At 32.1% G+C, this 25,082-nt stretch overlaps 5 protein-coding genes, 2 long non-coding RNA genes and 1 other non-coding gene across 12 annotated transcripts; 5 read left to right on the top strand and 3 right to left on the bottom strand.

The window, feature by feature from the left end:
* LOC109332667 (ethylene-responsive transcription factor ERF109-like) lies at positions 3,020-3,950 on the top strand. Its single transcript, XM_019567681.1, has one exon. It carries the CDS (start codon positions 3,031-3,033, stop codon positions 3,682-3,684), a length of 654 nt encoding a protein of 217 aa, XP_019423226.1. The 5' UTR covers positions 3,020-3,030; the 3' UTR covers positions 3,685-3,950.
* LOC109332384 (leucine-rich repeat receptor-like serine/threonine-protein kinase At2g14510) lies at positions 5,985-9,640 on the top strand. 3 transcript variants are annotated; one of them, XM_019567352.1, is made up of 9 exons: positions 5,985-6,148; positions 6,646-7,186; positions 7,742-8,205; positions 8,306-8,444; positions 8,781-8,852; positions 8,943-9,011; positions 9,114-9,185; positions 9,271-9,339; positions 9,461-9,640. In XM_019567352.1, exons 1-8 carry the CDS (start codon positions 6,067-6,069, stop codon positions 9,314-9,316), a joined length of 1,485 nt encoding a protein of 494 aa, XP_019422897.1. In that variant the 5' UTR covers positions 5,985-6,066; the 3' UTR covers positions 9,317-9,339; positions 9,461-9,640. The 3 variants fall into 3 exon arrangements, with proteins under 3 accessions (XP_019422897.1, XP_019422898.1, XP_019422899.1); XM_019567353.1 differs by having other exon boundaries at positions 9,271-9,333; positions 9,461-9,479; XM_019567354.1 differs by lacking the exons at positions 9,271-9,339; positions 9,461-9,640 and having other exon boundaries at positions 9,114-9,189.
* Positions 11,364-15,199, top strand: LOC109333371 (protein disulfide-isomerase SCO2). Of its 2 annotated transcripts, none has more exons than XM_019568834.1 (3): positions 11,364-11,828; positions 12,130-12,256; positions 14,493-14,551. In XM_019568834.1, the coding sequence occupies exons 1-3, from the start codon at positions 11,460-11,462 to the stop codon at positions 14,534-14,536; spliced, it is 540 nt and encodes a 179-aa protein (XP_019424379.1). In that variant the 5' UTR covers positions 11,364-11,459; the 3' UTR covers positions 14,537-14,551. The 2 variants fall into 2 exon arrangements, with proteins under 2 accessions (XP_019424379.1, XP_019424378.1); XM_019568833.1 differs by lacking the exon at positions 14,493-14,551 and adding an exon at positions 14,876-15,199 and having other exon boundaries at positions 11,369-11,828.
* On the bottom strand, positions 12,360-14,448 carry LOC109333373. The gene is made up of 2 exons (XR_002106005.1): positions 14,409-14,448; positions 12,360-12,797 (listed from the first exon to the last, which is right to left on the bottom strand). It is a non-coding gene; the product is annotated as an uncharacterized LOC109333373 (long non-coding RNA).
* Positions 12,737-13,065, top strand: LOC109333372. Its single transcript, XR_002106004.1, has 2 exons — positions 12,737-12,859; positions 12,910-13,065. It is a non-coding gene; the product is annotated as an uncharacterized LOC109333372 (long non-coding RNA).
* On the top strand, positions 15,305-16,203 carry LOC109333370 (calmodulin-like protein 1). The gene has a single exon (XM_019568832.1). It carries the CDS (start codon positions 15,394-15,396, stop codon positions 15,967-15,969), a length of 576 nt encoding a protein of 191 aa, XP_019424377.1. The 5' UTR covers positions 15,305-15,393; the 3' UTR covers positions 15,970-16,203.
* On the bottom strand, positions 17,257-19,398 carry LOC109333233 (pentatricopeptide repeat-containing protein At2g15690-like). 2 transcript variants are annotated; one of them, XM_019568598.1, is made up of 2 exons: positions 18,851-19,398; positions 17,257-18,820 (listed from the first exon to the last, which is right to left on the bottom strand). In XM_019568598.1, the coding sequence occupies exons 1-2, from the start codon at positions 19,299-19,301 to the stop codon at positions 17,448-17,450; spliced, it is 1,824 nt and encodes a 607-aa protein (XP_019424143.1). In that variant the 5' UTR covers positions 19,302-19,398; the 3' UTR covers positions 17,257-17,447. The 2 variants fall into 2 exon arrangements, with proteins under 2 accessions (XP_019424143.1, XP_019424142.1); XM_019568597.1 differs by having other exon boundaries at positions 17,257-19,397.
* On the bottom strand, positions 23,374-23,454 carry TRNAL-AAG. Its single transcript has one exon. It is a non-coding gene; the product is annotated as a tRNA-Leu (tRNA).

The following is a 25,082-nucleotide window of genomic DNA, read 5'->3' on the forward strand; positions in this document are numbered from 1 at the left end:
TAGAAAATAAAATTAAGTGAAGATATCAAGACTCTATTCTTGATGAACACAATTGTATATGTATCATTTCTTTAAGATTGAACAATTACCTTAGACGAATACATATTCAACTGCAAATTACAATATATAATACAACTTAATATGTAGAATACACATTACAAACAATAGGAAATGGGGTTGACAGGCACGGTAGTGTCTGTCAACACGCTAGTATATATAAAGTCAAAACATAATATAACTATTAGCATAATATAATTTCTACTTTCATATTTTGTTATTAACATTTTTTTAATTTCTAAAGATAACCATAACATTAATTACAATTTAAAATTATCTCTCTTATCTTAAATTGGATATTTTAATTAAGACAAAAAAATATAATTTAAACTATATTCAATAAAAACTTATAATATAAAATACACCAAATACAAAAAAAAAACATTATAATTATATAAAACTAGTGTGTCGACAGACACTTCGTGTGTGTCGACCCGCATTCTTATTTTATGATATTAAGTATTAAATTTGTATTTTTTATTTTGTAGAATTATAATTTTTTATTAAATGTACTTCATGTTATAATTTTTGTATTTATTATAATATCCAACTTAAAGTGAGATATATTAATTATAGTTATCTAGGATTATATAGTTTTACTTTAGAAATAAAGAAAAATTAAGGGCAAAATAGGAAAACATAATTATGGTGATAGTTATTTCAAATTTTGACTTTATATATAACTAGTGCATGTTCGTGTATGTCGAGTGTCTGTCGGCCACATTCTTATTTTAAAGCATTACTTAATTAATTTTTATACATTTCATTTTGTAGAATTAACATGTACATTTTGTATTGTATTTACTTTATATTATATTTTTTGTTTTTATTAGAATATCCAACTTATAATTAATGTGTTTGATGTGATTATGTAGTTTTTTCAAATTAAAAAATTGAAGGGCAAAATGAGAATATATAAATTATACCATAGTGATGGTTACACCATGTTTTGGCTTTATATATACTAGTAGCAGTAATATTTTAGTAATATATATATATATATATACGCGCATACTTATGTACATAATAATATTGTGATATAATAAGTACATATATGATGAGATTAACATTAGTATAACTAGTGTGTACAGACACTTTGTGTTTGTCGACGAATATTGTGTGATAATACATATTCAATTTTTATATATTATATTTTTTTGTTTATGATAATGTTTAATTTAAGGTGAGATATGTGGTTAATTAATGTATTGGTGGTAGTTGTTTAGGATTATATAGTTTTTTTGTAAAAATTAAATAATGTTAAGGGCAATATAGGAAATAAAAATTACACCATGAGGGAAGTTATTTCAAGTTTTGGCTTTATATAGTACTAGTGTGTACAGACACTTTGTGTCTGCCGAACAATATTGCGTGGTATTATATATTTCATTTTTTTATAATTAGAATATATTTGTTCAGTGTATTTTATATTATAATTTTTGTGTGTTTATGATAATGTGTAGTTTAAGGTGAGAGATGTGGTTAATTAATATGTTAGTGATGATTAATTAGGATTATATGGTTTTTTTGTAAAAATTAAATAATGTAAAGAGCAAAATAGGAAGTAAAAATTACACCATGGTGGAAGTTACACCATGTTTTGTCTTTATAGTATACTAGTGTGTACAGACACTTCGTGCCTGCCGGCGAATATTGTGTGACACTACATATTCAATTTTTATATATTTCATTTTTTTGAATTAAAAAGTATTTGGTGTGTTCGACGTACTTTATATTATATATTTTTTGTGATTATGATAATGTTTAATTTAAGGTGAGATATGTGGTTAATTAATGTATTGGTGGTAGTTGCTTAGGATTATATAGTTTTTTTTGTAAAAATTAAATAATGTTAAGGGCAATATAGGAAATGAAAATTACACCATGAGGGAAGTTATTTCAAGTTTTAGCTTTATATATAGTATAGATATAGATATAAATAAAATATATAAAATTTAAATATTTAATTACTTAAAATAATAATGTAGGTAGACAAGAATATAAACTAAATCCTAAAATGAATTTGCATCGAATGAATTAAATGAGATTCAAATATGCTTCTGTAGGTGAAAATAACTGACTAGGCGCTCAGCTGGCAAGCCAGCTGTTGCAAGATGTTACCACACGTAAAACACTGCTCCCATCTTTGTTCGTTTCTTCTATCTGTCAACAGTTATACTTAAAAAAACGTGTAATTATAGATCAACCAAGTACATTTCTTCATAAATATCTTCGGTGTAAAAATAATGCGATTTTGCTAATATTACCTATGAAAATAGTTGTGGAATCAAACAATTTATAAACCAAATATTGAAGAAAAAAACACTTTATTAAATAAAGAATGAATATTCACAAAATAAAGAATCAATATTCACATTAGTCCTTAGAAATTTTTGTATATATTAATTTGATCTATAAAAAATAAAAGTTAAAACTTATTATTAAACGGTCATGAATATAAGTTAAAATAATTCCTATCATAAGTCATAAAACATACTAAAAATAACTCATTTGATATATATTTAATATTTTTTGGAACTATTTTTTATTTTACATTTTTTCACTAATACATTTTTTGTACTAATTATCACTTCATCATTTTTGAGTAAGGAACTAATTACTTTTGTAACGGATAGTTATCTTTTTCAATAACTATTCATCTGAGAAATCAACTACAGAGACTTGTTCGTTTTCAGGAACACGTTAGTACGTCTTAAAAAAATTAGATACAAAAAGTGGTGTTTAGCCTTACATAAATGAACCATTTTCTAATGTTGACTTTATTTTTTAATAATTGACACGTAACATTTATCTCACTCCTTATGTCATTCAATTCCAAATCAAAACATAATCCGTGTGTGAACGACATAAACAACTGTCACTCCCCTGCCATATCATTTCCAAACCGTATATAAACCCTTGACTTCTCTCACTACATTTTCCAAACTCAAATTCAAACTCCAAAGTCCAAACATGTCTCACTCTTCAACACTCCTCACCTACGACCAAGAACTCTCTGTTATCGTCGCCGCTCTCACCAACGTTGTCATCGGTTCCACCTCCAATGTTATTCACTTCCACTCACCGGAAACATCACCGGTTGCCACCGCTACCGTTGGAACCAGCTTTGATCAACGGTTCGAAATGGAAATTTGCCAGGAATGTAACATTGTAGGGTGCTTAGGCTGCAACTTATTCCCAAAGGAGGAGGAGAAACAGAAGAGCGCCGAGAAGAAGTACCGGGGAGTGAGACATAGACCGTGGGGAAAATGGGGTGCGGAGATTCAAGATCCTAGACTTCGTACGCGAGTGTGGCTCGGAACTTTTAACACAGCCGAGGAAGCTGCTAGGGCTTATGACAAAGCAAACATCCAGTTCCGTGGGTCGCAAGCAAAACTTAATTTCCCATTGCCAGAGAAAGAAAGTGTGAATGTGAGGGTTGAAACTGAGGAAGGAGTGAAGGGTGAGAATGTAGATAAGGGAATGGAAGTGGATACATTTGGAAATAAGGAAAGTGAATTTTGGGAGAGTATTGGAGAAGCTGATATTCAGAAGCATATGATGATGGGGAAGGATTTTGCTGGAGATTCTTCTGAATCTGCTGCGAGGAACACTTTCAGTTCTTGAGTGATATAATGAAGTTTATTATGATTAATTTGAGATTATTATGATTAATTTGAGAGTTGGATTTTGGAGGAAAAAAAAAAGGAAAAAGAAAGCTTGAGAATTATTTCGCAAGTCTATTTTATAGCTCTCAAATATTCTTTTTCCCTCTAAAATTTAACTCTCAAACAAACCCCTTATATGTGTTTGCAAATATAATGAGCTTGTTGGTCAAGTAGCATAAATAATATATATCTAGACCCGTTTCTCCATGTTAGTATTTAATCAAATTACATTAAGTAATATAATTTTGTGTGATTTGATTGAATAATCTACTTTCTAATAGGTTGTTGTATTCAATATTCTGTTTACTCTCCGTTTATTCTATTTTTGTGGTTAATTACAATACTATAACAGTGAAATTTCACAAGATGTGTGGAATATCAGATTTCATTCCATTATTAATCTGATATATATACACCTTAATTCAATACCCACAACTCACCCCTTTCTATTTTGGAAATTAAAGTACTGTTTATTTCACTATCTCTAATGCAACGGTTAAGTGTGAAATATTAAAAAAAGCTTTCTCTCGTGTTGTTAAAAGCGTACCGTTAAGAAACTGGTCAATGTAGTATAGTGGTAAAGTGATTTCGGTAGTTTAGTAATTAAACCTGCATGCCCGGTTAAACTAGACATACCTACTTATATTTATATATATATATAAACCTGTAACAAAAAAATTCCAAATAGGTAGATACTCAAATTTATAATTCATATTCATAATTTACTCAAAATTCACATAAACAAACAACTTAAGTCTTTAACAAATTCAATTTCTAAATTACAAAATATATATATCAATCTAAAAATATTACTTAACAACCGCAAAATATAAATAAATGATACAAGTTCACAACTCACTCTACAAAACAAATAAATTTGGAGTTTTAACATTTAACACCAAGAAGTCAAAGTTGTCGATATTATATTTTTGCACAAAATCCTATCTTCAGATAGTACTCCAAGATAACGCAAATGTCACTAAGATTACACACGAATGTTAGGAACCAAAATGTGTAACCTAAGCATGCCTTGGAAGCATGTGCTTTGAAATGTTGAAGAATGGTTTGAAAGATGAGTTACCTTGTAATAAGTTTTTAAGTTTTTTTTCAAAAAAAAATATGTGTATAAACCGGTCGGTTTAATAAAATACCGACCGGTTCACCGGTTTTGATACTTGGCCGGTTCAACATCTGTACCGTACCGATTAGAAGATCGGTTCATCGGTTTTTCGGTTGAACCGACCGATACGATACAGTTTTTACTTCATTGCTTTCTCTATTGTGTTTGTGAAAAAACTTCCTAAATACTAGTTCTCATTAGACGACACTCTAGCTTAAGACAAACAATTTGTGTGTCTGTCACATAGCTTGTATTGGTTTTCAATCTGCAAGATTTTTAAGAAATACAATTCATCAATATTCCTTCTTGGACTTTACTCGTATATTTTAGTATGTAATTTATCCGAAGTAAAAATTATAAATAATAGAATTTTTTTGAAGATAGCTAAGTTATTAGTGCATGTGTATTCTTTTGTTTTTAATCGCAAATGTTATTCTTAAAATATATCCATACATAAGTAAAAGATTCTGTTTTCACATCATGATGAAGATGTTAGTTATCAACATGGATAATAGTCTGAAGTATCATTTTATGAGTAAAACAGGGGTGGACGGTGGTCAACATATTTTACTAGTATCTCTCTTAGTCATTATCTTAGTTTAAGTTTTCTTATAATTCGACCAAATTCACCTATGGTTAATTTTGGAGATCTCATGAATGTGTCTTACTCATCATATTTCCTTCAATAAAAGACAAACTTGAATACATATCGTTGGCTTGAATGCTTTAGAAATCAATGACAGACATTTTAAAAAACAACAAAAATAATATGCATCAACAATATATAAATTATATATTGTTACTACATCATTTATCATTCATATTTTATTATAATCAACTTTTAAAAAAATTAATACAAATAAAAGGTAAATATATAAATATTTATATCAACAGTAATAAATATTACATTTAAAAAAAAAATAGCATCAAGCAAAAACATGAATTAAAAACATCCACATCCAATCGTGAATTTTCATTTTTTTCTAATAAGAGAGATAAACCTAGTACGTCAACGTGGCTTAATGCAGTACGCATGCATGACCAAGTCAAACCATACTATTTCTATCTTCTAGGAGAGCCAAGAGACGTGTCAACCCATAGGCCATGTCCCACACCACTTTCTCTTTCTCATTCTCAACTATTTTCAACAAAACCAAGAGGAAAAAATAAGAGCTTCCCAAATCTCATAGGTTCAGGTAGAACCAGGGCTTATATGCTAATATGAGCCCCTCCATCTTCCTCCTATGGCTTATCACTATTCCTTGCCTTGCCTTCTCTAACTTTGCTAATTCTAACCCTCTAGGTACAATACTATTTTATATAAACACCCCTCAAATTAATTAACCTCATAATTACAATTCATGCATACCAATCTTTTTAATATACTTTTTTGTATAATCAAAATCCTCTCATCGTATGGGTAATGAATAAAGCCATTTTGGCGTGTCCGACTATTTGATGGTGTAATATATGATGATGGATTTGCATTCATTTTGATAATATTGTAAGGGATCAAGGACTCTTTTAACTTATCTGCTCCTAATATGCACATAATTTAATATTTTTCTCTATGGGATTTAAGGAGTTATTCTTGGGTTGTATTTTCCTACCATAGGTATTTAAATCAAATACTTGACATGTTTTAAAGGATGTCATGGTAAAAATTCATGTTTATAACAAAAAGCTGATTTGAATGTGAAATGATAGAAACTTGTTATCTAAGAAATCTCTAGGATTTGAGTAGCACCATTAGTGCATAGAAGAGTCTGTAACATGGTCCATTTTTGTGCATGAATGCAGGGTACTTCATAGACTGTGGAGGAACTAAAGAGTTAACAGTAGACAATATCTTATACATTTCTGATGGAAGCTACATCAATGTGGGCAACACCACCATCATCAATGAACCTAACATACTTCCCACACTAACCACACTGCGCTACTTTCCAGACACATCAGCTAAAAAATATTGCTATTCATTGCCAGTGATTAAAGGCAGCAAGTACATTGTGAAGACCATATACTATTATGGAGGTTTTGATGGAGGGAAACAACCTTCAGTGTTTGATCAAATCATTGATGGGACAAGATGGAGCATTGTGAACACTACAGAAGATTATGCCAAAGGACTTAGTTCCTACTATGAGGTTGTGGTAAAGTCTTTAGGGAAGACCTTGAGTGTGTGCTTGGCTAGGAATGAAGATACAGGTAGTTCAAGCCCTTTCATTTCAGCTTTGGAGGTGAAGATCTTGGATGATTCTTTGTATAATCCTATTGATTTCACCAAGTATGCACTTGTAACTGCTGCAAGGCATACATTTGGAGGTGAAGATATTATAAGGTAAAAAATTGTCACAGGAAGTAGAGAAATTTCTTACTTCATACCATTGTTTTAGATTTTAAATTGCACTTATGTTCGCAATTGCATTAATAGTTGTGGTAACTATGATTATGGTTATTGTGAAGCCAATTGCGACCCTTGCAGTTTGAATTATTCTGTGGTTAAAAACTATTTTTAAATTCGATATGGTACGATGCGAATTGATGAGGTTTGATGCAGCTTTATACATGCTAAATGCAATTGGGTTGCAGTCCGATACGACCACATCATTGTAATTTGATATTACACCACAAGTATGATATGATGCGGTTACAGTGGTCTCCGCAACTGCAATGTTGCGGCCGTATCAGATGATGCAGACCACAATTTGAATCAATGAGTTCATAAGAATAAACTGCGACACATTAACATTTGTATATGAAGTATTAGAGTAAGGGTTTGGAGATAATGATGATTTCTATGAGTAAAGTTTATGTATATACTAGAGTAGAAAATGTGAAATTGTTTTGATAAGATGAGATTTCTGATCATTTACATGTGTATATGTGAACCTAGTTATCCAAATGACAAATTTGACCGGATGTGGCAACCATTTAAGGATGAGAACCCTGTTGTTGGAAGCCACTCAAATATAACTTCGTCAGACTTCTGGAACCTTCCCCCAACTATAGCATTCACTAATGGAATTACCACAAGTAGAGGCAAGAAGCTTGAAATTCAGTGGCCACCTGTGTTCCTCCCAAGCACTTACTATTACATTTCCCTTTACTTTCAAGATAATAGAGGTCCTAGCCCTTATAGTTGGAGAGTATTTGATGTTTCTATTAATGACCATACATTTTTCACAAGCCTTAATGCCACAGCTAAGGGTGTCACAGTTTATTCTGCACAATGGCCACTTTCTGGTCAAACCAAATTAACCTTGACCCCTGCTAGTGGTGAACCTGTTGGACCTGTGATCAATGCTGGAGAGGTTTTTCAGATTTTGCCTCTTGCTGGAAGGACTCTGACTAGAGATGGTAACTTAATATAGTCTTTACTAGTATTCAATTTCTTAGAATAAAGTATGATCATAAAGCTACTTGTTTGAATCATTAAGTTGTTTATGGCTATCCTTAGTAATTGTAATGGAGGATTTGGCTAGAAGCTTTGAGAACCCACCTTCTGATTGGAATGGTGATCCATGCCTACCTAAAGGGAATTCATGGACTGGAGTTTCGTGCTCTTATCATGATCTCATTGCACGAGTCATCACGGTGTAAGTTCACTCGGAATCTATATGTAATTTGAGTTTTAGGGAGGAAGAAAAAGAAATGAAAGACTTTATAATCATTTCAATATGTATTTCATAGCTCTAAAGTCTTTCCCTTCCCTCCATTGCCCTCCAAAAATCAATTCGCAAAAAACTTAGCTTTTATTTTTTAACAATGTGGTATATTATCAATTTATCATTAATTATTTCTTATTTATTTATAGTATATGACACTCTAGGAGCTGAAAAATGAATATGATAACAATTGTCACATTTTCTAGGAGTATCCTTTATGTTTAATGGAGGAATAACATATTTTTTTTTTTTTTTACATACATAAAGGAATTTAACGAATACCGGATTGGTTGGGTCACTTCCTACAAGTATTGGCCATCTAACTTCACTTGTTCATCTGTATGGAACTTACCCTTCTATTTCAAAATCCTAAGTGATTCATATTTTCTTACTACTAGATTATACTACTTGGTGAATATTTAATTACAGTTGGCTTGGAGGAAATAAAATTTCTGGCGCACTCCCTGATATGAGTGGATTGCACGAGTTACAAACTTTGTAAGTAGCATAAAACATTAACTTCTAAGGTTTTCTTAAATAATTGTCCATTGTAACCTGATATTTAACTCCCTTTTGTTTTCTGTCATCGTTAAAACTCAGGCACTTGGAGAATAACAAACTTGATGGGCCAGTTCCTCCATCACTTAAGAAACTCCCAAAATTGCTCGAAATGTAAGATTTTACCATTTCATGACAAAAATTGAATTTCCCTCTTTGTTCTATTAGGCTTTAGTTAACACTTCATTCTATTTAACAGAAATCTTCAAAATAACAATCTTCAAGGAGAAGTTCCCAAAAACTAAAGCTGAGTGAAGTGAAAGTATAAGTAAATGCAGAACTATACATTTGTATTTTTGCTATTTATATAACTCAATACTTGGTTAGTTCCTTGAAGCACAAGTTCATATTATTAACTGATAATTGTCTTTGTTTGCTTTTGGTTCTAGGGTGGCTCAACAAGTTTTTGATATAATCATACAATGTTTGAGGGGAAATGACCCAATTCAATTGTTTCTTTATCTATGTATCTATCAATTCTGAAGTGTTCATGATAAATTAGTCTAATATTTCAAATAAGAAGATTGATGTATATTTGATGTATTGTTGGAAATGATATATTTGATATGGATAATTGAAGAGTGAAAAACACCATTTTCAGATAAAAACTTTTTATGTATTTAAAAATAGAGGAGCGAGAATAAGTGAGTAAAATAAATGTATGCTCGATATAAAAAATATATACTTATACGAGCCACTTTTACATGAGACGCATGAGAAATGCAATGTATGAGGTAGAATTAACATATGGCATGTCAATTGTCAAAGTGAGAAAGCTAAGTATGGAGGGGACTGTCGACATAAAGAAATTAAATAAGAAAATAAAATATATGTACCAACAATATATGAGTTTGATATACTGTTATTTTATCATCCACCATTTACATTTAATCATTATTGACTCTTCAAAAATTTAATATAAGTGAATGATAAATCATACACTAATTGTGCATGAATCTTATAAGTTTATATTATCGGCAATGACAGATCTAGGATCCAGGGTCACCAGTACAAGTTGCAATAGATGCAATGTTACTAAATTTGACTAGACCGACTGGTCTAATCTAGAATGGACACTGGTTGAAGATGTTGCTTAATTGATCAGCTATGAACTAAAATTGGTATAGATCAGTTTGACTTGACTATTTTGCTCATAAAATTGGTAACTCAACCTATCTAACCAGTCTCTTTAACTTAATCAATCATTTTTAAAAAATAATAACAACATGACGTCTTATAAGGAAAAATCTTTGGCTTTCAATTAATTTTTAGTTATGTTTGTCATTATTGGATTTTCATTTATTATTTTTTAGCTTACATTGTAACAAAACATAATTTGTTTAAATTATTTAACCGCTTTATGGCAGTTAAATTATAAAAACTATGTTATTTAACAATATTTTCAACTTATTTGTGACATTGTATTATTGTAAAATATTTTTTATTTGTTTTTTTATTAATTATTTGTGTAATAACAATGTTTTTAAAACTATAATATAAAATTATTAAATAATGTTAGGTAATTTATAAAACTTTGATAATTTTTTAAAGTAAATCAATTTAACTACTCTAACTAGCGACTTTCTAGTATCATAATTGATTAAATAATTAATCGAGTTGATCACTCATTGAAGTATAATAATATTGATTAAGTGTTATAAAATTTCATATAACAATTAAGAAACGTTGATACAATTTTATATTATTAAGGGATGCAACAAATAAAATAATTTGAGGTGTGCACTTGAATGTCTTCGTCATCGATTATCGATGCATAAATATTACATTCATTAAATAAATGTGTATGCATTATACTGTTAATTCTTTAAAGAAAGTAATACATATGAATGACAAATGTTATACTGAAATTATCATTTGGTATATGAAATTATAAATAGAGCAAAAAAGATGTATACATTGATAATGAGTTTTATACATTACTTCATACACTACTATTTATGCTAAATCATCGGTTGACTTTTAAAAAAATAATAAAAATAAAATAATTATAAATGATATAAATCTTTACATTTATAGTACACTCTTATAAAAATATGTATTGATAGTGTAAAAATTACAGTGTCATTGAATCATTTATCATTCATTTTCAATTATATTAAATAAATAAAAGTAATAAATGAATGATTGTTTATAGATATTATTACACTTCTCTCATAATTACCGATAATTTTAGTATATGAGTTGGTTCATCTTTCAAGGACTAGTAGCAAGCAATGTTTATCTACCGTTTATTTACTATAAATTAATCGTATACATGTTGATAAAATCTGTCCACGTTTTCTGCTTCTCTTCTCCCTCAACCAACATTATATTATTCACTCTCAATCTCTCCCAATTCTAAGTTGAATTAAACTTCATTTTCTGCTAATGTTCTCCACCAACACTAGTTCCCTCTTCTTCCCCGCCACCCCTTCCACCTTCCGCTGCCGTGCCTCCGCCGCTGATCTCTCCCCCTCCTTCCCCCGCTTCTTCCACTCCTTAACTTCCGCCGCTACCACCATCGGCGTCAGGATTGGCCAAGGCCCCGATTCCTCTTCCCTCGAAACCGGAACGAGGCGTGGAAGTAGCAACGATGGAATGAAACCAAAAGCGAAAGAGAAGAATTGGTCTCGGAATAGAGAGAGTTACTTAGTTGATGATAGTGAACCTCTTCCTCTTCCTATGACATGCCCTGATTCCTCTCCCGTTTCCGCTGATGAGATTGATAAGCGCCTTCAATGTGACCCCAAATTTGAGGTCAGAGTTCTTCAATTTCACTCTCTTAATGGAAAATAGAGTTCAATTTCAGTAATTTACATAGCTATAAGATAACTTGAGGAATTAGGTTTAACTCTCTTGAGGTTTGGTTTAATTACATTCTAAATTGAGATCGAGATTGTGTTATATGGAAGAGAGTGGTTGATTGAATTTACATTTAGCTCTAGATGAATGTAGCTTAACAAGAGGGGAATTGAGTGTAACTAAGTCAAACATCGAGTGTCGTCAGTGTAATTTTCCTTAATAGCTTTCTTATTAAATGTTGATTTTGACTTTGTAGGATTGTAAAGAGGTGGTGTATGAATGGACGGGCAAGTGCCGTAGTTGCCAAGGATCGGGATATGTAAGCTATTACAGCAAAAGAGGGAAAGAGACTACATGCAAATGCATTCCTTGCATGGGAATTGGTAATCCATCATTCACTATTTATACACATCTTCATACCTTTTTTAGTTGGAAAAATGTTTTTTGAAGACCTGCTTGTGTAGTCACCGTAGATTGATGTTGCTGTGAGCGGGTATTGATGTAAATCACATATTGAAATGAGAGAGTAGGGGTGTTCATGGATCATGGTCTGGTTTTCCATATGAAACCAAACCAGTAATATGATTCTGTTTGTGCAAACCACACCTTATAATTTCCACTAAACAAATTCAGTATTTTACAAATCAGTTTGGTTTCTGACAAACCAGTTCAGAACAGATTTGATTTTAAAACCTATTTAAAACTTGTTCGTGTTCCAAGTTCCAACCCAGTTTAGAACCGATCTCAAACTAGTCCTAAAACAGAACAAGTACAAAACCAGTTTTGAACCACAAAACTAGACTTGCTTCTCAGATTTGAACCACGGAAATAAGAATTGAAGCACAAAAACAAAATCTGACCAGAACCAGACTTGCTCCTCAGATGCACTTTCAAGCTCTGTGGCCTTAGATTCACCCTCTGTTGCTGCAAAATCAATACCAGACTTGTTCCTCACAGAACTAGAATGTGAAAAAACGAAATTAGAAGTGGTTAGACGCTAGAGTTTGTACGGTGCAGCACAAAACAGAATGAGAAGTGAAAGAATGTGGGCCGATTTGGATAAACTGTAGAATTAGATTATTTTTTTGGGTTGTGTAAGAGAAACTAGATTTCTAGAGAGAGACTAGAGAACTCAGAATGTAATAGAAACTTGGAAAATGATATTATGATTTCTCTAAACTTATTACAATGAGTTTATAGCTATTTATAAGCTAGTTTGGCTTTCTAGTGCCAGAGCAATCCTAACTTCAGCTAAGGCTTTATAATGCTAACTAATCTACTAGCTAAATGCTTCTCTAATATAGACCCTGAAAACGAGGGTGGGTGCATCATCTTAGATGCAAGTGCAAGTGCTGTATGGTCATCCTATAAGATAAACATGATAGTTAGAGCAATGACCCACTTAGGATCAGTGTGCTAATAATCATTCAGTCATGTCTCATGAGCTTCATTTTCTTTCTATTTATAAAGGTTGTGTATCTGTACTATTGATTGTTCCATGTGGCATGCCTTCTCGTTAAATTTAGTTTTGTACCATTTTAACCCTTTCAACATTGAAGATCATAGAAGAGCTATAGCTAAAATTTGTTAAGACAATATGGAAGTATTACAAATTTAAAAGATTGCTGAGATGATGTGAATTTATGTTTTAAATAGGATCTGTAATGTATTCCTTTAAACATGATAGATTCCTTGATTTAATTTACTGTATGGTTATAGCCATACCCTTTCCATTCCATCTGATCTGTGGCTATAGCAATTGACTTTTACATTATATGGATTTAAAGTTTCAATTTTATTTGAAAGTTGGATATTCTACAAGAGATATAAGTATAAACTGATACTCATCAGTATAATGAGTGGCTCTATTTATGATTAACTTATTAACATACTAATAAGTATTTGTATAAAGGAATAAATAAGAGTTGTCCTTTCACAATTAAATGAGCTGTGTGACAAAACCATCTTGCTTCCGTTGTAGAACATTTTCATTCAAGTTTCATTTTGCCTTTTCTTCTATGTGGTGAAAACTACTTATTGATATAGGAATGGTCTCTCTTCTGCGTGACTCTGTGGCTGTTATGCAATTCGAATTAATTAGATTCCTATCTCATTATCATATGATTTGTGGCATCTAAATCTACCTTTTTAGGAATTCTAACACAGAAGTTTTCTGGTTATGTCCCTGCACCACCTCAAAGAAACTTTTCATGGAGTGAATTTTATGGGATGTGTGAAAAGAGTACCTTCTTTTTTTGTTGTTTTCTTTTGCCTGTATAGTTGGGTTGAATCATACCTTGTGAGCACTTACAGTAAAGTCTTTTGCTTTTAGCTGTTGCAGATTTATCTTTTTTTCGTCTACCTTTGCCCAAGATCTAGTTGTTTCAATTGCTTCTTTACTATGATGAGTGAGCAAGATGTCATTTAGGACTTATGGGTTATAATATGATGAAACCTGTTTTGTGAATATGGTTGATGATATAGTGGCTTTGTTTCATATTTAAGATTTATTTTATATAGGAATATTAAGCTTACATTGTAGCAAGACTTGTTGACTTGTAGTTCTTGTATTGATGCCGTCTCTCTATCCCTGCAATAGGTATATGCCTTTCATATGAGGACAGATTCTTCTTTGTTCCAAAAGCAGCACATATTTCTCTTAGTGTGCACTCTGCACAATTGAATGTATGCCACATCAATTATAATATTAAAAAAACAATTAAAGTAGGAGACAATGATTACCCTTATAGCTAGGGTGATACACATTCAATGGTACACATTTAAATGTGCTTTATTCCCTAATTTTTGTGTTTGGGTAGCGGACCTTTTCCTAACTGTGACTCACACTTTATGGACACATATGACTTTGCAATCAAGAAAATACCTTAGTGGCCTTAATTCTGTGTCAATCTCCTAATATGCCTTCTGTTCTTTTCTTCTCACTTTTACTAAAAGCTTAAGATTGTCAACTTGGAGTCGCTCACTTTTTTTTCAATTTGCAGGATATGTGCAGAAGATAACAGCTCGCAAGGATATTGATGTAATGGAGGATTTGGATAATTGAAAACCACCATGATGACTAAGCCTTTTATTCTCCCTAGTTTTTTCTTCTCCTTTTATTCCCTGTTTCCACCTCGGGAATTTATGTTGTATTCATCTTGATGAGTTATATTCTTCCACAATTGTTACTCAAAATATTCATGTAAACCACTATTGTTAAGGGTAGGGACTGGAAAAGAGATTTCCCCATAAAGAAAAGTAGGATAGCAGCTTGTATATTTTGGAAAGAATGTATTCTTCATAAAATATGCTAATCTTTTAACAAACACTCTTTTTTAATACCTTAGCATTTACTTTTAGCATCTCTAGTTTTGTGGTCATCCAGAAATTATTGAGGAATAACTGATAGATTAAGATTGGCATGATAAGATTTCACTGACTTTTCAATCTCTAGCTTATATAAAGGACTGTTCTTTTTCAATTTTAAACCATAACTGATCAGGAAAATCAACAGCAGAGAATGGCAACTACTACTTTTCTTGATTTCCAATACAACCTCTCAAAGAGAAGCTACCTGAGGAAGCCATCACGCTTGTTCTCCAAACAGAACTCTGTGTTGAGAAACAGTTTTCAGCCCAACGTTGATGAAATGAAACAGGTGTTTGACAAATTTGATTCCAATAAAGATGGGAAAATTTCTCAGCATGAGTACAAAACTACACTGAAATGTTTAGGCATGGGGAGCATGATTCATGAAGTGCCAAATATTTTCCGAGTCGTTGATTTGGATGGAGATGGATTCATTAACTTCAAAGAATTTATGGAGGCTCAAAAGAAGGGTGGTGGAATCAGGACGTTGGATATACAGAATGCATTTCGAACATTTGATAAGAATGGTGATGGCAAAATAAGTGCAGAAGAAGTTCAAGGAATGCTAAGGAAGCTGGGAGAAAGGTGCAGCCTCGACGACTGCAGGCGAATGGTGAGAGCAGTGGATACTAATGGAGATGGCATGGTTGACATGAACGAGTTCATGGCCATGATGACTCAGTCCCTGAAACCATGTTTGAATGCTTATGCTGATCATGTCTCTTGAGGATGAATTGAGAATCATCTCTATGAAAAGCCGTTGGTGTTGTAAAAATGAAATAGTAGGATTGTGTGTACTAACTACTAAGTAAAATGAAGCTGGGTTTTAAAATAAGTGGTGCAATACAGCGGAATCATTAAAAGGAAAATGGACAAAGATAGGAGGCTAAAACCTCCTCTCTCCCTTTCCTCTTGTTTGTAATGAATAATACTGTAATAACATATCTACTTTCTTGGATTCCAAATGCTACTTTCCTAATATTTTTCTTCAAATTTTGTAGGAAATCACATCCACAACGTTCTTCTTTTGTGAAGTTTTACCATGCTTTAAGCCTTAAAGTTGCAACTCTATATTTTCCCTTTCTGTTGGCATAACACCTGAATGACTGAATATGAAACCATGAACAAAATTTACAATATACAACAAATACATGAGCTACATAGTGTTTAACAGCATTTTTTTATTGTTTTAAGATGAGAATAAAAGATTCTCAATTGTGCAGGTTGGCTGGCTTGACTGAAATGCCTGAAACTTACCACAGATTAACAATTAAAACTGCCCAGAGCTGTCATGGATTAAAAACAACTAAAAAGGTCCATTTCATTCGGCGTAGATCCTCCAAAAATAAACACAATCTCAGTATGCAATCGGTGATTATCCCCAAAGACTCAACATCAGAAATTGGTTTAGTCACATAATTACAGAAGTTCCTCAAAGACATAAATATTTTTAAAATATTATACCCTTTAATCAGATTATGTCAGCTACTAATGGAACTTGATCAAAAATATACTAGGTGGTGTATTGTTGGTGTCTTAATTCAAGCATCAATAAGAAAAACAAAGGTTACTATATTTTTTTAAGATGATGATAGGGTTTAACATAGAAAAATTTGGGCAGAACATAACTGACTGTTTTCCTTGTAATCAATCATAATGTAGTCTATAGAATGTCATGAACAGTTTACACTGGTTGCTTGTATAAGGTCACTATAGAATGTTATGAACAATTTAGCATGTCTGGTATACTCTTAAAACATCTGCCATTGGTTGCTGGTAGATCACAGAGCAGACATTATTTTTGCTGTTTGCATAAAGCCCTGAATTCTGTATGGACTACTAATAAACATAGAAAATGGATCATCTCCATTACTGGAGGGTCCAGTAGCACATAAGATTGTGACACGTGGATCCTAAACATATACCACACTAAAACAAAACCTCAAACGTGTTCTACATATTTGCATATATTAGTAAATAAAGCTAAATTTTATGTTGGTGGAACAAAGATGTAAAAGGGAGCAAATTTATGCACTGACAGAGAGAGCAAGAGTAATTAAATGAATAACTTAACAAAATACAAATGTATTCTAAATCATTGGATACAGCATACTTCATCTCCCATCCCTAGAAGTAGTGAAGCTTCTAAGCACAGCATTAATGAGATATATTCATTCAAGTGTATAAGTTGGAGTTATGTTTCCTTCACCAATAATCCCCACAAGAGCATTTTCCATCCTTGAAGTGATGAAACCTTTTGTTATCTCTGACAATTAACTCCCTCCCTACAATCCTGGACATGATCTTGATAGCATTGTGACAGTCACCACATACACGCAAGTTCTTTATGATTCTAAGAGGTGTTCTAGGTGGAGTACTAATAAGACCATAAGCAATTGCCAAACGTTCACTATGGTAGAGCAATGCTTGTTCCTTTGCTTCCTGATCAATGTCATGAAGAACATATCTTGTATCAGGAACATATCCAGCTTCCTTCATCCCACTCAAAGCTTTTAACTTCTCATCATCCTTGTAAAGAGTAGGATTCTTAAACTCAATGATTCTGTTCTTGCCATCAAGCATGCTAATCGCAGTATATTTCTTCGGAGGCGGTGTTGGGATCTTATTGGCAACAGCCTTTGATGGGTCAAGACTAACTATTAACTCTTCAATATGGTCTTCAAGATCAATATCTCCATGAATATAAGCATAGTTCTTCAGAGTCTCCCAAACAGAGACAGTGGGCTCAAATGGTAACTTCTCGATAAACTCCTCAGCTTCCTTAAGATATCCGCTCTGTCCAAGAACATCCAAAAGCCCCATGTAGTGCTCTACTCCTGGTTCAATACCATATTTACTCTTCATGGACTCAAAATGTAGGTAACCATCCTCAACAGACTCTGCACTCGCACAAGCGGATAACACCGCAAGCAAAGTCTCCGAGGTAATTTCCAGACCCAACTCATTCATTTGTTCAAACACTTGCAATGCCTCATCTCCATTAGTACTATTCGTGTAGCCACGAATCATCAAGTGCCATGAATCCATGTTCCTATTAGGCATATGATCAAACACCCTCCGTGCATCAGTCATACTCTTACAATTCCCATACATCTCAATCACCTTGTTATTCAACTTATCATCACTCCTATAAGTAGATTGCAGAAAGTAATCATGCACCTTCTTTGCATCCTCCAGAGATTTGGATTTTCCACACAAATCAATCAGAAGATCAAAGCAATTAGAATCTGCTTTGACCCCTTTCTCCATCAACTCAATTGCTTCCTTAACCTTACCATCCTGGCACAAACGCATCAAATCAGTGATTGAAGGTGGTTGAGGAGGAGGAGAAGGAGCTGCAACTTGAGCCTGGCCTTGAATAGAAGCTTGGTTATTCAACCGATTAGGGTTTTGAAACTGAGGAGGAGGACGTAATTGGTTAGGGTTTTGACTCTGAGTGTTCCACTGGTTAGTGTCTTGGTTGCTCCATCTGTTGGGGGTATTGGGTGTCTGAAAGTTTGGGTTTTGAGAAATGGGTGACTGAAAATTGTGATTTTGAGAAGTGGGTGTCTGAAAGTCTTGATTTTGAGAAATGGGTGTCTGAAAAATTGGATTTTGAGAACTGGGTGGCTGAAAGTTTTGATTTTGAGAAATGGGTGGTGCTCGATTATGTGAGTAATTATTATGAACCTGGTGATTCCACTGATTAGGGTTTCGTTCATTGGGGTTTTGGTTCTGATAACCGTGAGAAAATTGGTTGGGGAGAGGAGGAGAGTTTCCATGCTGAACGTGGCTCTGGTTCTGAGGAGGATAAGGGTGGCGCTGTGGTTGTTGATTCTGCCACTGGTTAGTGTTAGTTTGAGTTTGAGGGTAAAAGGGTGTAGAATCAGAGGGTGGTGATTGTTGTTGAGGGAATCTCTGATATTCGTTTGGAACTGCAGAAGTACAAAGAGCCATCATGGTCATTGTTGGGTTATAGTGGTTACCATGTTTGCGTGACTTGAAGGAAGAAGAGAGCATTGTGGTTCGTGCACGTTGAATCAAAGTAAACGTCGCCATTTTTGGAGTAAAATGAGAGTAGAGTGGTTCTGGAAGGAAGAAAGAAAGGTTTGATTCGAAGAGTAACTAGGGTATAAGGATTTTGCTGTGTTCTGTTTTGTTTTCTGACAAGTGTGGTGTGCTTGGGCTGTTCCGTTTATTTGCTTTGGGCCGTAGGCTCTATTTGATTGAAATTCTTACCGTTATTTGTCTCTAAGAAATCTTGATATTTTTATTTTTTCTATTACTAAACGTATTTCTTCTTATTTTTTAATAATGAATTAATCCTTTTAGAGTGAGTATGTGACTACCTCTTCTAACAACTATCGCTTATAAGAATAAAAAAATTTAACTTTTTAATTATCATAGGGATCTGGTATAACATTACACCACTAGAATTCTGATATTTTGATATTGAAGTTTATGGTGAAATTACCATAACTAGGTAGCACACTTATTATATCACAATTTATATCACTCCTTAAATCTTTATATCATTATTTATGATTGATGGAAAAAATATATTTATATTAAAATTGTTATTATTAAACATTTTCCTAATCATTTATAAGTAATATTACATAAGTTATAGAAATTGTGGGATAGAAGATTGTTCTTAATTACATTGTATATCTCTAGCCTCTAGGATTGACTTGTATGCCAATGGGTGCTAACAATATTTTTTTTATTGCAATGTGATGTTAATTTATTATTATCACTTTAGATTTTCACATTTTGACAATCACAGTGTTTTAGCTATCAGTGTCCGTGAGTTGGCATAGAGGAGCATTACAAATATATATGGTAAAACAGGTCATGTACATGGGCGTGTCTGCATTTTTGTGTGTGGTTAGAGTATATAAATTTTGTTCATTTATCTTTTTTACTTTGCCTATTTTGCTCGAAAGCCCATGGATATTTTTAATGGATAATGTGGGTGGTGGACAAACATAATTTAAGGAAAAATTATGAAATTTTCAAATAAATTAGGATGTAATATAATTTTTAATCCAAAAAATTTGTAATCTAGTACGATTTGTTAAACTTAATATAAAATATCAAAGTTTTTGTTAATTTTTTATCTCCAACTACTTTATTTAGTTTAATTTTATTTTTTACATGTTTTTTTTAATTACACAACAATATCTGTGAGCCGCTCGCTAGTCCTTTAGCCCATTTTAAAATGAACATGACATTAAATTTTGTCCGTTGAGTCAATGCGAGCGGTGACAATTCTAAGGTCCAGGAGTAGAGTGTGCAACATATATTAAAACAAAAATAATATATATCATCATATATAAAAAATGAAAACATGAATGCCAAATCACAATATTTAAATATTTTTAATCAAATAAATTACACATTTCATAATTGATCTCTACGTGATTTCATATTTTGAATTCGTTGAATGATGAGCTTATTGTCAATGTTATTGAACATTTCTCGTTCAGTATAAGTCACTAGACACTCATTCATCCATGCATCTCCCATTCAATTATGTAACTTATTTTTTCACAATTTTCATAATTAAAAATGCTCTTTCTACTATTGTCGTGGCAACAGGTAAAATAATTGTTAACTTCAAAAGAGAGATAAACTAATGAGTAAACAACATGTCTTCCACTTTCAACCAACTTCTATGAAATATTATTAATTCATTTCAAAGAAGCAAATTCAACATTGCAATGCATATCAATAATATAAGTCTCAAATTGATTATGAAACATCACTAAATTAGTTGGACAAAAATTATGTGGATAGAACTTTGCAAATTCAATCAGTTTTGCCTTATCAAAACTAGAGAACAAATTGACTAGACTTAAACAATACATCCAAAAAATAGTTGAGTATTTAACTCATCATGAAGTTCCTTAAGTTGCATATTCGCAATAATATAAAATAATTCAACATAATAATGATGTTCTATTGTGATAGCATGCACTCCGACTCCACGTCGTGATTTACCATAAGGAAAAAAGTCAACATCCATATCATGAATGTCAATGTCATGCATATTGCAAAATAAAATTACTTCTTGCAATAAAGATTCTCATCCATCATCCCTCATAATCTCTAATCATTGTTTTTCGATTTTAACCAAGTTCATTTTTCCGGAATTAATCCATTCTCTTTAATAATTTCAACAACAACATATATAACAAATACAATAATATAAAATTTATCAAAGTTGTATAATATGAACCCAACTAGTATCAATAGCTCACTTGAGACTAGTTTCTTGATTGAAACCTTGCCCACTTAGAATTTCTCCATTTTCCAATGCCTTGTAGATAGTATCTTTTTTTTTTTTAAAATCCAGGGTGTGCAATGCACACCCTCAATTCTATATAGCACCTTCAATGAATTCAGACATGTCTGGGTCCGCTTAAATTATTGTGAGCATTTGTGGGCTCAGACAAAACAGACCACCCAATTCATAAAGTGGTTATGCAAGGCCACAAGATCATGCAGGATCACAATGAATCTGAATACCAAGACATTGTTAATAGTTTAAGCACTATATGGTAAGGAATAATTGATCAAAAGTCCTTGATTGATATGGGAAGGAAATATGAATACTTTATAATAATAGTTGTGTTTATATCATATATATTGTGTTTGACACATTTGTGTTAGGGATACGTTTGGACACTTCCAAACTTCTGACTATATTTTACAACAATTTATACTTACTTTTCTTATTTTTTATATCATTATAAATAGAAATATCACAAAAATTAGAAAGAAGAAAAATTAACATTTTATTCGAATTTAAGATTGTTGATAGATTTAAGTTGCAGGGAAATGACATGTTTATATTTACTGACTGTGTAAGCTGCTGCTAGAGTTGGCTGCTAAGGATTCTCATTGTGAGACACTAAGTTTATATGTTGGTGGAGGCATGACCTTAGTGTAATTAGAGTGACACATGGTTTGGGGAATTCCAAGATATCTGATCAAGGTTGGTTGCACTATGCTTCTTGTTAATGTAAGGGAATGATTTTGGTGTAAATTCACAATACCAGTAATGAAAGTAATAAAGCTTCTCAATATCAAAATCCATCCAGAATGCACTTGTGCCAATAATGGAGTTGGAGTTTGAATGACCATCAATGAAACCGTTTGGTTCTGTATGGTCAAATTTTAACAATGATATTGTGATGGAATATGCCCAAATTCTAAGTCTTTCAGATAAAACTATTTTCTGGGCTACATGCTACCCTGATAAGACTAAACTTTGAGACTGCAAGTTGTGTATCTAATTAGCTGACAAAGCTTGATACATTGCAGATCACATTTTTCATTCTTTTATTAATAACAAAAACACTCGAACCATACAGCAATCAAATATAGAAAGAAAAAAGGAGTTGAAACAGCATCAACAGCTCCTAATAGGTTTCACTTCTCATCTTGTAATGTACAGGATTTGTCACTGTAATTCCGTTCCTTTGTCTTTCCATGCTGGCTTCCCAACCTATACATCAATTCATTACCCCAACAGAAAATCAGTTTCATACCACTTCAAAAGAAAGAAAAATACTACTAAAAAATAAGCGTCAAACTATAGGTACTGGCTATTACAAAATTTCTTATTCTTGATACAATCTAACCTTTGTTACCTTTCACCCTTTAAATCAAACATTTGAGGAGTAATCCGTGGTTTAGAAGAGAAGAAGAAATTTGGAATTTAGCTGTACTAAAAAATTAAGGCTCTGAAGTTGAAGAGTATATCATTCAATCATAACTTCACATGCTAAATAATAATAAAAATGGAAGCATTAGAAGTAACTACCTATGCTCATGTTGAATCCATGGTTTCTCGGGAATTAACATTTGAAAATTTGAATATCGTATAAAGAACATTACATTACATCACAATACTCCTTAGAAATAATAGAAAATGCAGCGCGTCCTCTGCAGTTTCCTTGAAAGATAGAAATGTCAACGAAAATTAGCCAGTTACCAGCATTGTTATAAAATTAAAACATATAATGGTTATTATTGGTATATCTTCAACAAGTTGTAGTTTATAATGTGCAACGACTGAAAGTAGCAGTATGTTTAAGAAATAAATAGGAGCAAAAATATATAATGTTGAGAGTGGGATTTGAACCCACGCCCTTTCGGACCAGAACCTTAATCTGGCGCCTTAGACCAACTCGGCCATCTCAACACGTTGTTTAATAAGTTACGATAACAATTACTCATTATCAATTTCTAAAATCAACTACAACATATCTTACTTTGGTTTACTCATTTAGCCCTTTTGTTACAAATTTCAGATTTTGCTTATTTTTTTTCATGATATCTTATTATAATTTTTTATTTATGAAAAAAAGAGAGCAAAAGTTGACCTCTTTTTAATCATGGGTGAGTTTTCTTTTGGAAGATTATTTTTCTACACCAAATTCACTTTCCATATTATCTTTGATTTTTTTATATGTTTGAGGAGCTCATGGCATCGATTGCTTTTTCTTGGAATAGTAGGACTCTCGCAACCATGAACCTCACTTTCTTGGATATTACACCAAATAATGGTCCAACTAAAATATTACACCACATAAAGAGGTAAGAAGAGAATTACATTTTTAAATTCCTTAAAATATCTGATATAAAATAAAATGTTCATTTTTTATAATAGTAAATGTGTTGTCTAATTAGATAAGGACACACTAAATCCTTAGGAATTATATTAAACAAATGAATTTTTTTAATTCTTAAAGACAACATTTGTTAGGAAAGAAAAATTACATATCACAAAAAAATTTAATTGTTTTACCATAAGATAATAGAATAAATAGCCTTGGTTATTGAAAAGAATAAAACCAACCAACATCTTGTTCATGCATTTCTTGAAGCCCCTACATTGGTACACGCATATACACATGTATTAGTAAAAATATAATTATAACTTATAGATATAATACAAGACAATAGTTGATATAATATACAAGGTTAACATCAACAATTTATGTTATTTTGTTTGCCTTACTTGTGTCTGCACATTGCCCATTTAAATTAGGGTGAAGAATATCATGGCTCATTCATCCTAAATAGGGACATGGCAAACTTGTTAGTTCTATAATATATTTTAAAGAAATGAAATAAAGAAAAACTTAAAGAAATTATAAACAGTATATAAAATTAATATTGTACAGTGTTTTTAAATTTCATATATTAACAATAAAATTAGAAAGAATAAAATTTAAAAATTGATATTTGTTTTGAGAAAGCATGAGTGTGAAAAATATAAGAGGAATATTTTAATATGTCTAATTGTCCATTCTTTAGCCAGAAAAGCCCATGGCAACATAGGCATGATGGGCTGTTGAAATGGATGAACACAATTTTCATGCTATAGTAGCACAAAAACCAGAAGGATCACAGACTCGACCATTGTTGATGCTACATTGTGTAAGTATCAGAGTGCAACTAAGAGGAGGGGGTGAATTAGTTGTCTTAAAATAATGACCAATTTTTCTGCAAAATCAAAGTTAAAGTGCAGCGGAATAATATGCAGAAAAATAATAGGAAACAAAAATAAAAAGATAAGGAGAAGAGAGTACACAAGGAGTTTTTATACTGGTTCACCTTCCTGTCCACCGAAGGTTACATCCAGTACTCTTGCCGCACAAGAGATTTTTCCACTAAGAATTATGAATTGTAATTACAATATCTCACCCCGAGATCTCTATGTACCTTACACACTCCCTAATTCTTATACCATTGGAAAACCCCTTTCCAAGTGACTCAATTCACTTTCTCTTCACACCCCGTGAAAGAAAGAATTGAATATATTCC

Source organism: Lupinus angustifolius, chromosome LG18, assembly GCF_001865875.1.
Source record: "Lupinus angustifolius cultivar Tanjil chromosome LG18, LupAngTanjil_v1.0, whole genome shotgun sequence".
In the NCBI taxonomy this organism is placed as follows: domain Eukaryota; kingdom Viridiplantae; phylum Streptophyta; class Magnoliopsida; order Fabales; family Fabaceae; genus Lupinus; species Lupinus angustifolius.

What these genes read in the sequence shown, in the direction of transcription:
- LOC109333371 (XM_019568833.1), top strand. Translation starts at nt 11,460, where the DNA reads ATGTTCTCCACCAACACTAGTTCCCTCTTCTTCCCCGCCACCCCTTCC. An exon ending in AATGTGACCCCAAATTTGAG is followed by an intron (nt 11,829 to 12,129) that starts GTCAGAGTTCTT and finishes TTGACTTTGTAG; the next exon opens with GATTGTAAAGAGGTGGTGTA. An exon ending in CATTCCTTGCATGGGAATTG is followed by an intron (nt 12,257 to 14,875) that starts GTAATCCATCAT and finishes TTCAATTTGCAG; the next exon opens with GATATGTGCAGAAGATAACA.
- LOC109332384 (XM_019567352.1), top strand. Translation starts at nt 6,067, where the DNA reads ATGAGCCCCTCCATCTTCCTCCTATGGCTTATCACTATTCCTTGCCTT. An exon ending in TGCTAATTCTAACCCTCTAG is followed by an intron (nt 6,149 to 6,645) that starts GTACAATACTAT and finishes GCATGAATGCAG; the next exon opens with GGTACTTCATAGACTGTGGA. An exon ending in TTGCACGAGTTACAAACTTT is followed by an intron (nt 9,012 to 9,113) that starts GTAAGTAGCATA and finishes GTTAAAACTCAG; the next exon opens with GCACTTGGAGAATAACAAAC.
- LOC109333233 (XM_019568597.1), bottom strand. Translation starts at nt 19,301, where the DNA reads ATGGCGACGTTTACTTTGATTCAACGTGCACGAACCACAATGCTCTCT.
- LOC109332667 (XM_019567681.1), top strand. Translation starts at nt 3,031, where the DNA reads ATGTCTCACTCTTCAACACTCCTCACCTACGACCAAGAACTCTCTGTT.
- LOC109333370 (XM_019568832.1), top strand. Translation starts at nt 15,394, where the DNA reads ATGGCAACTACTACTTTTCTTGATTTCCAATACAACCTCTCAAAGAGA.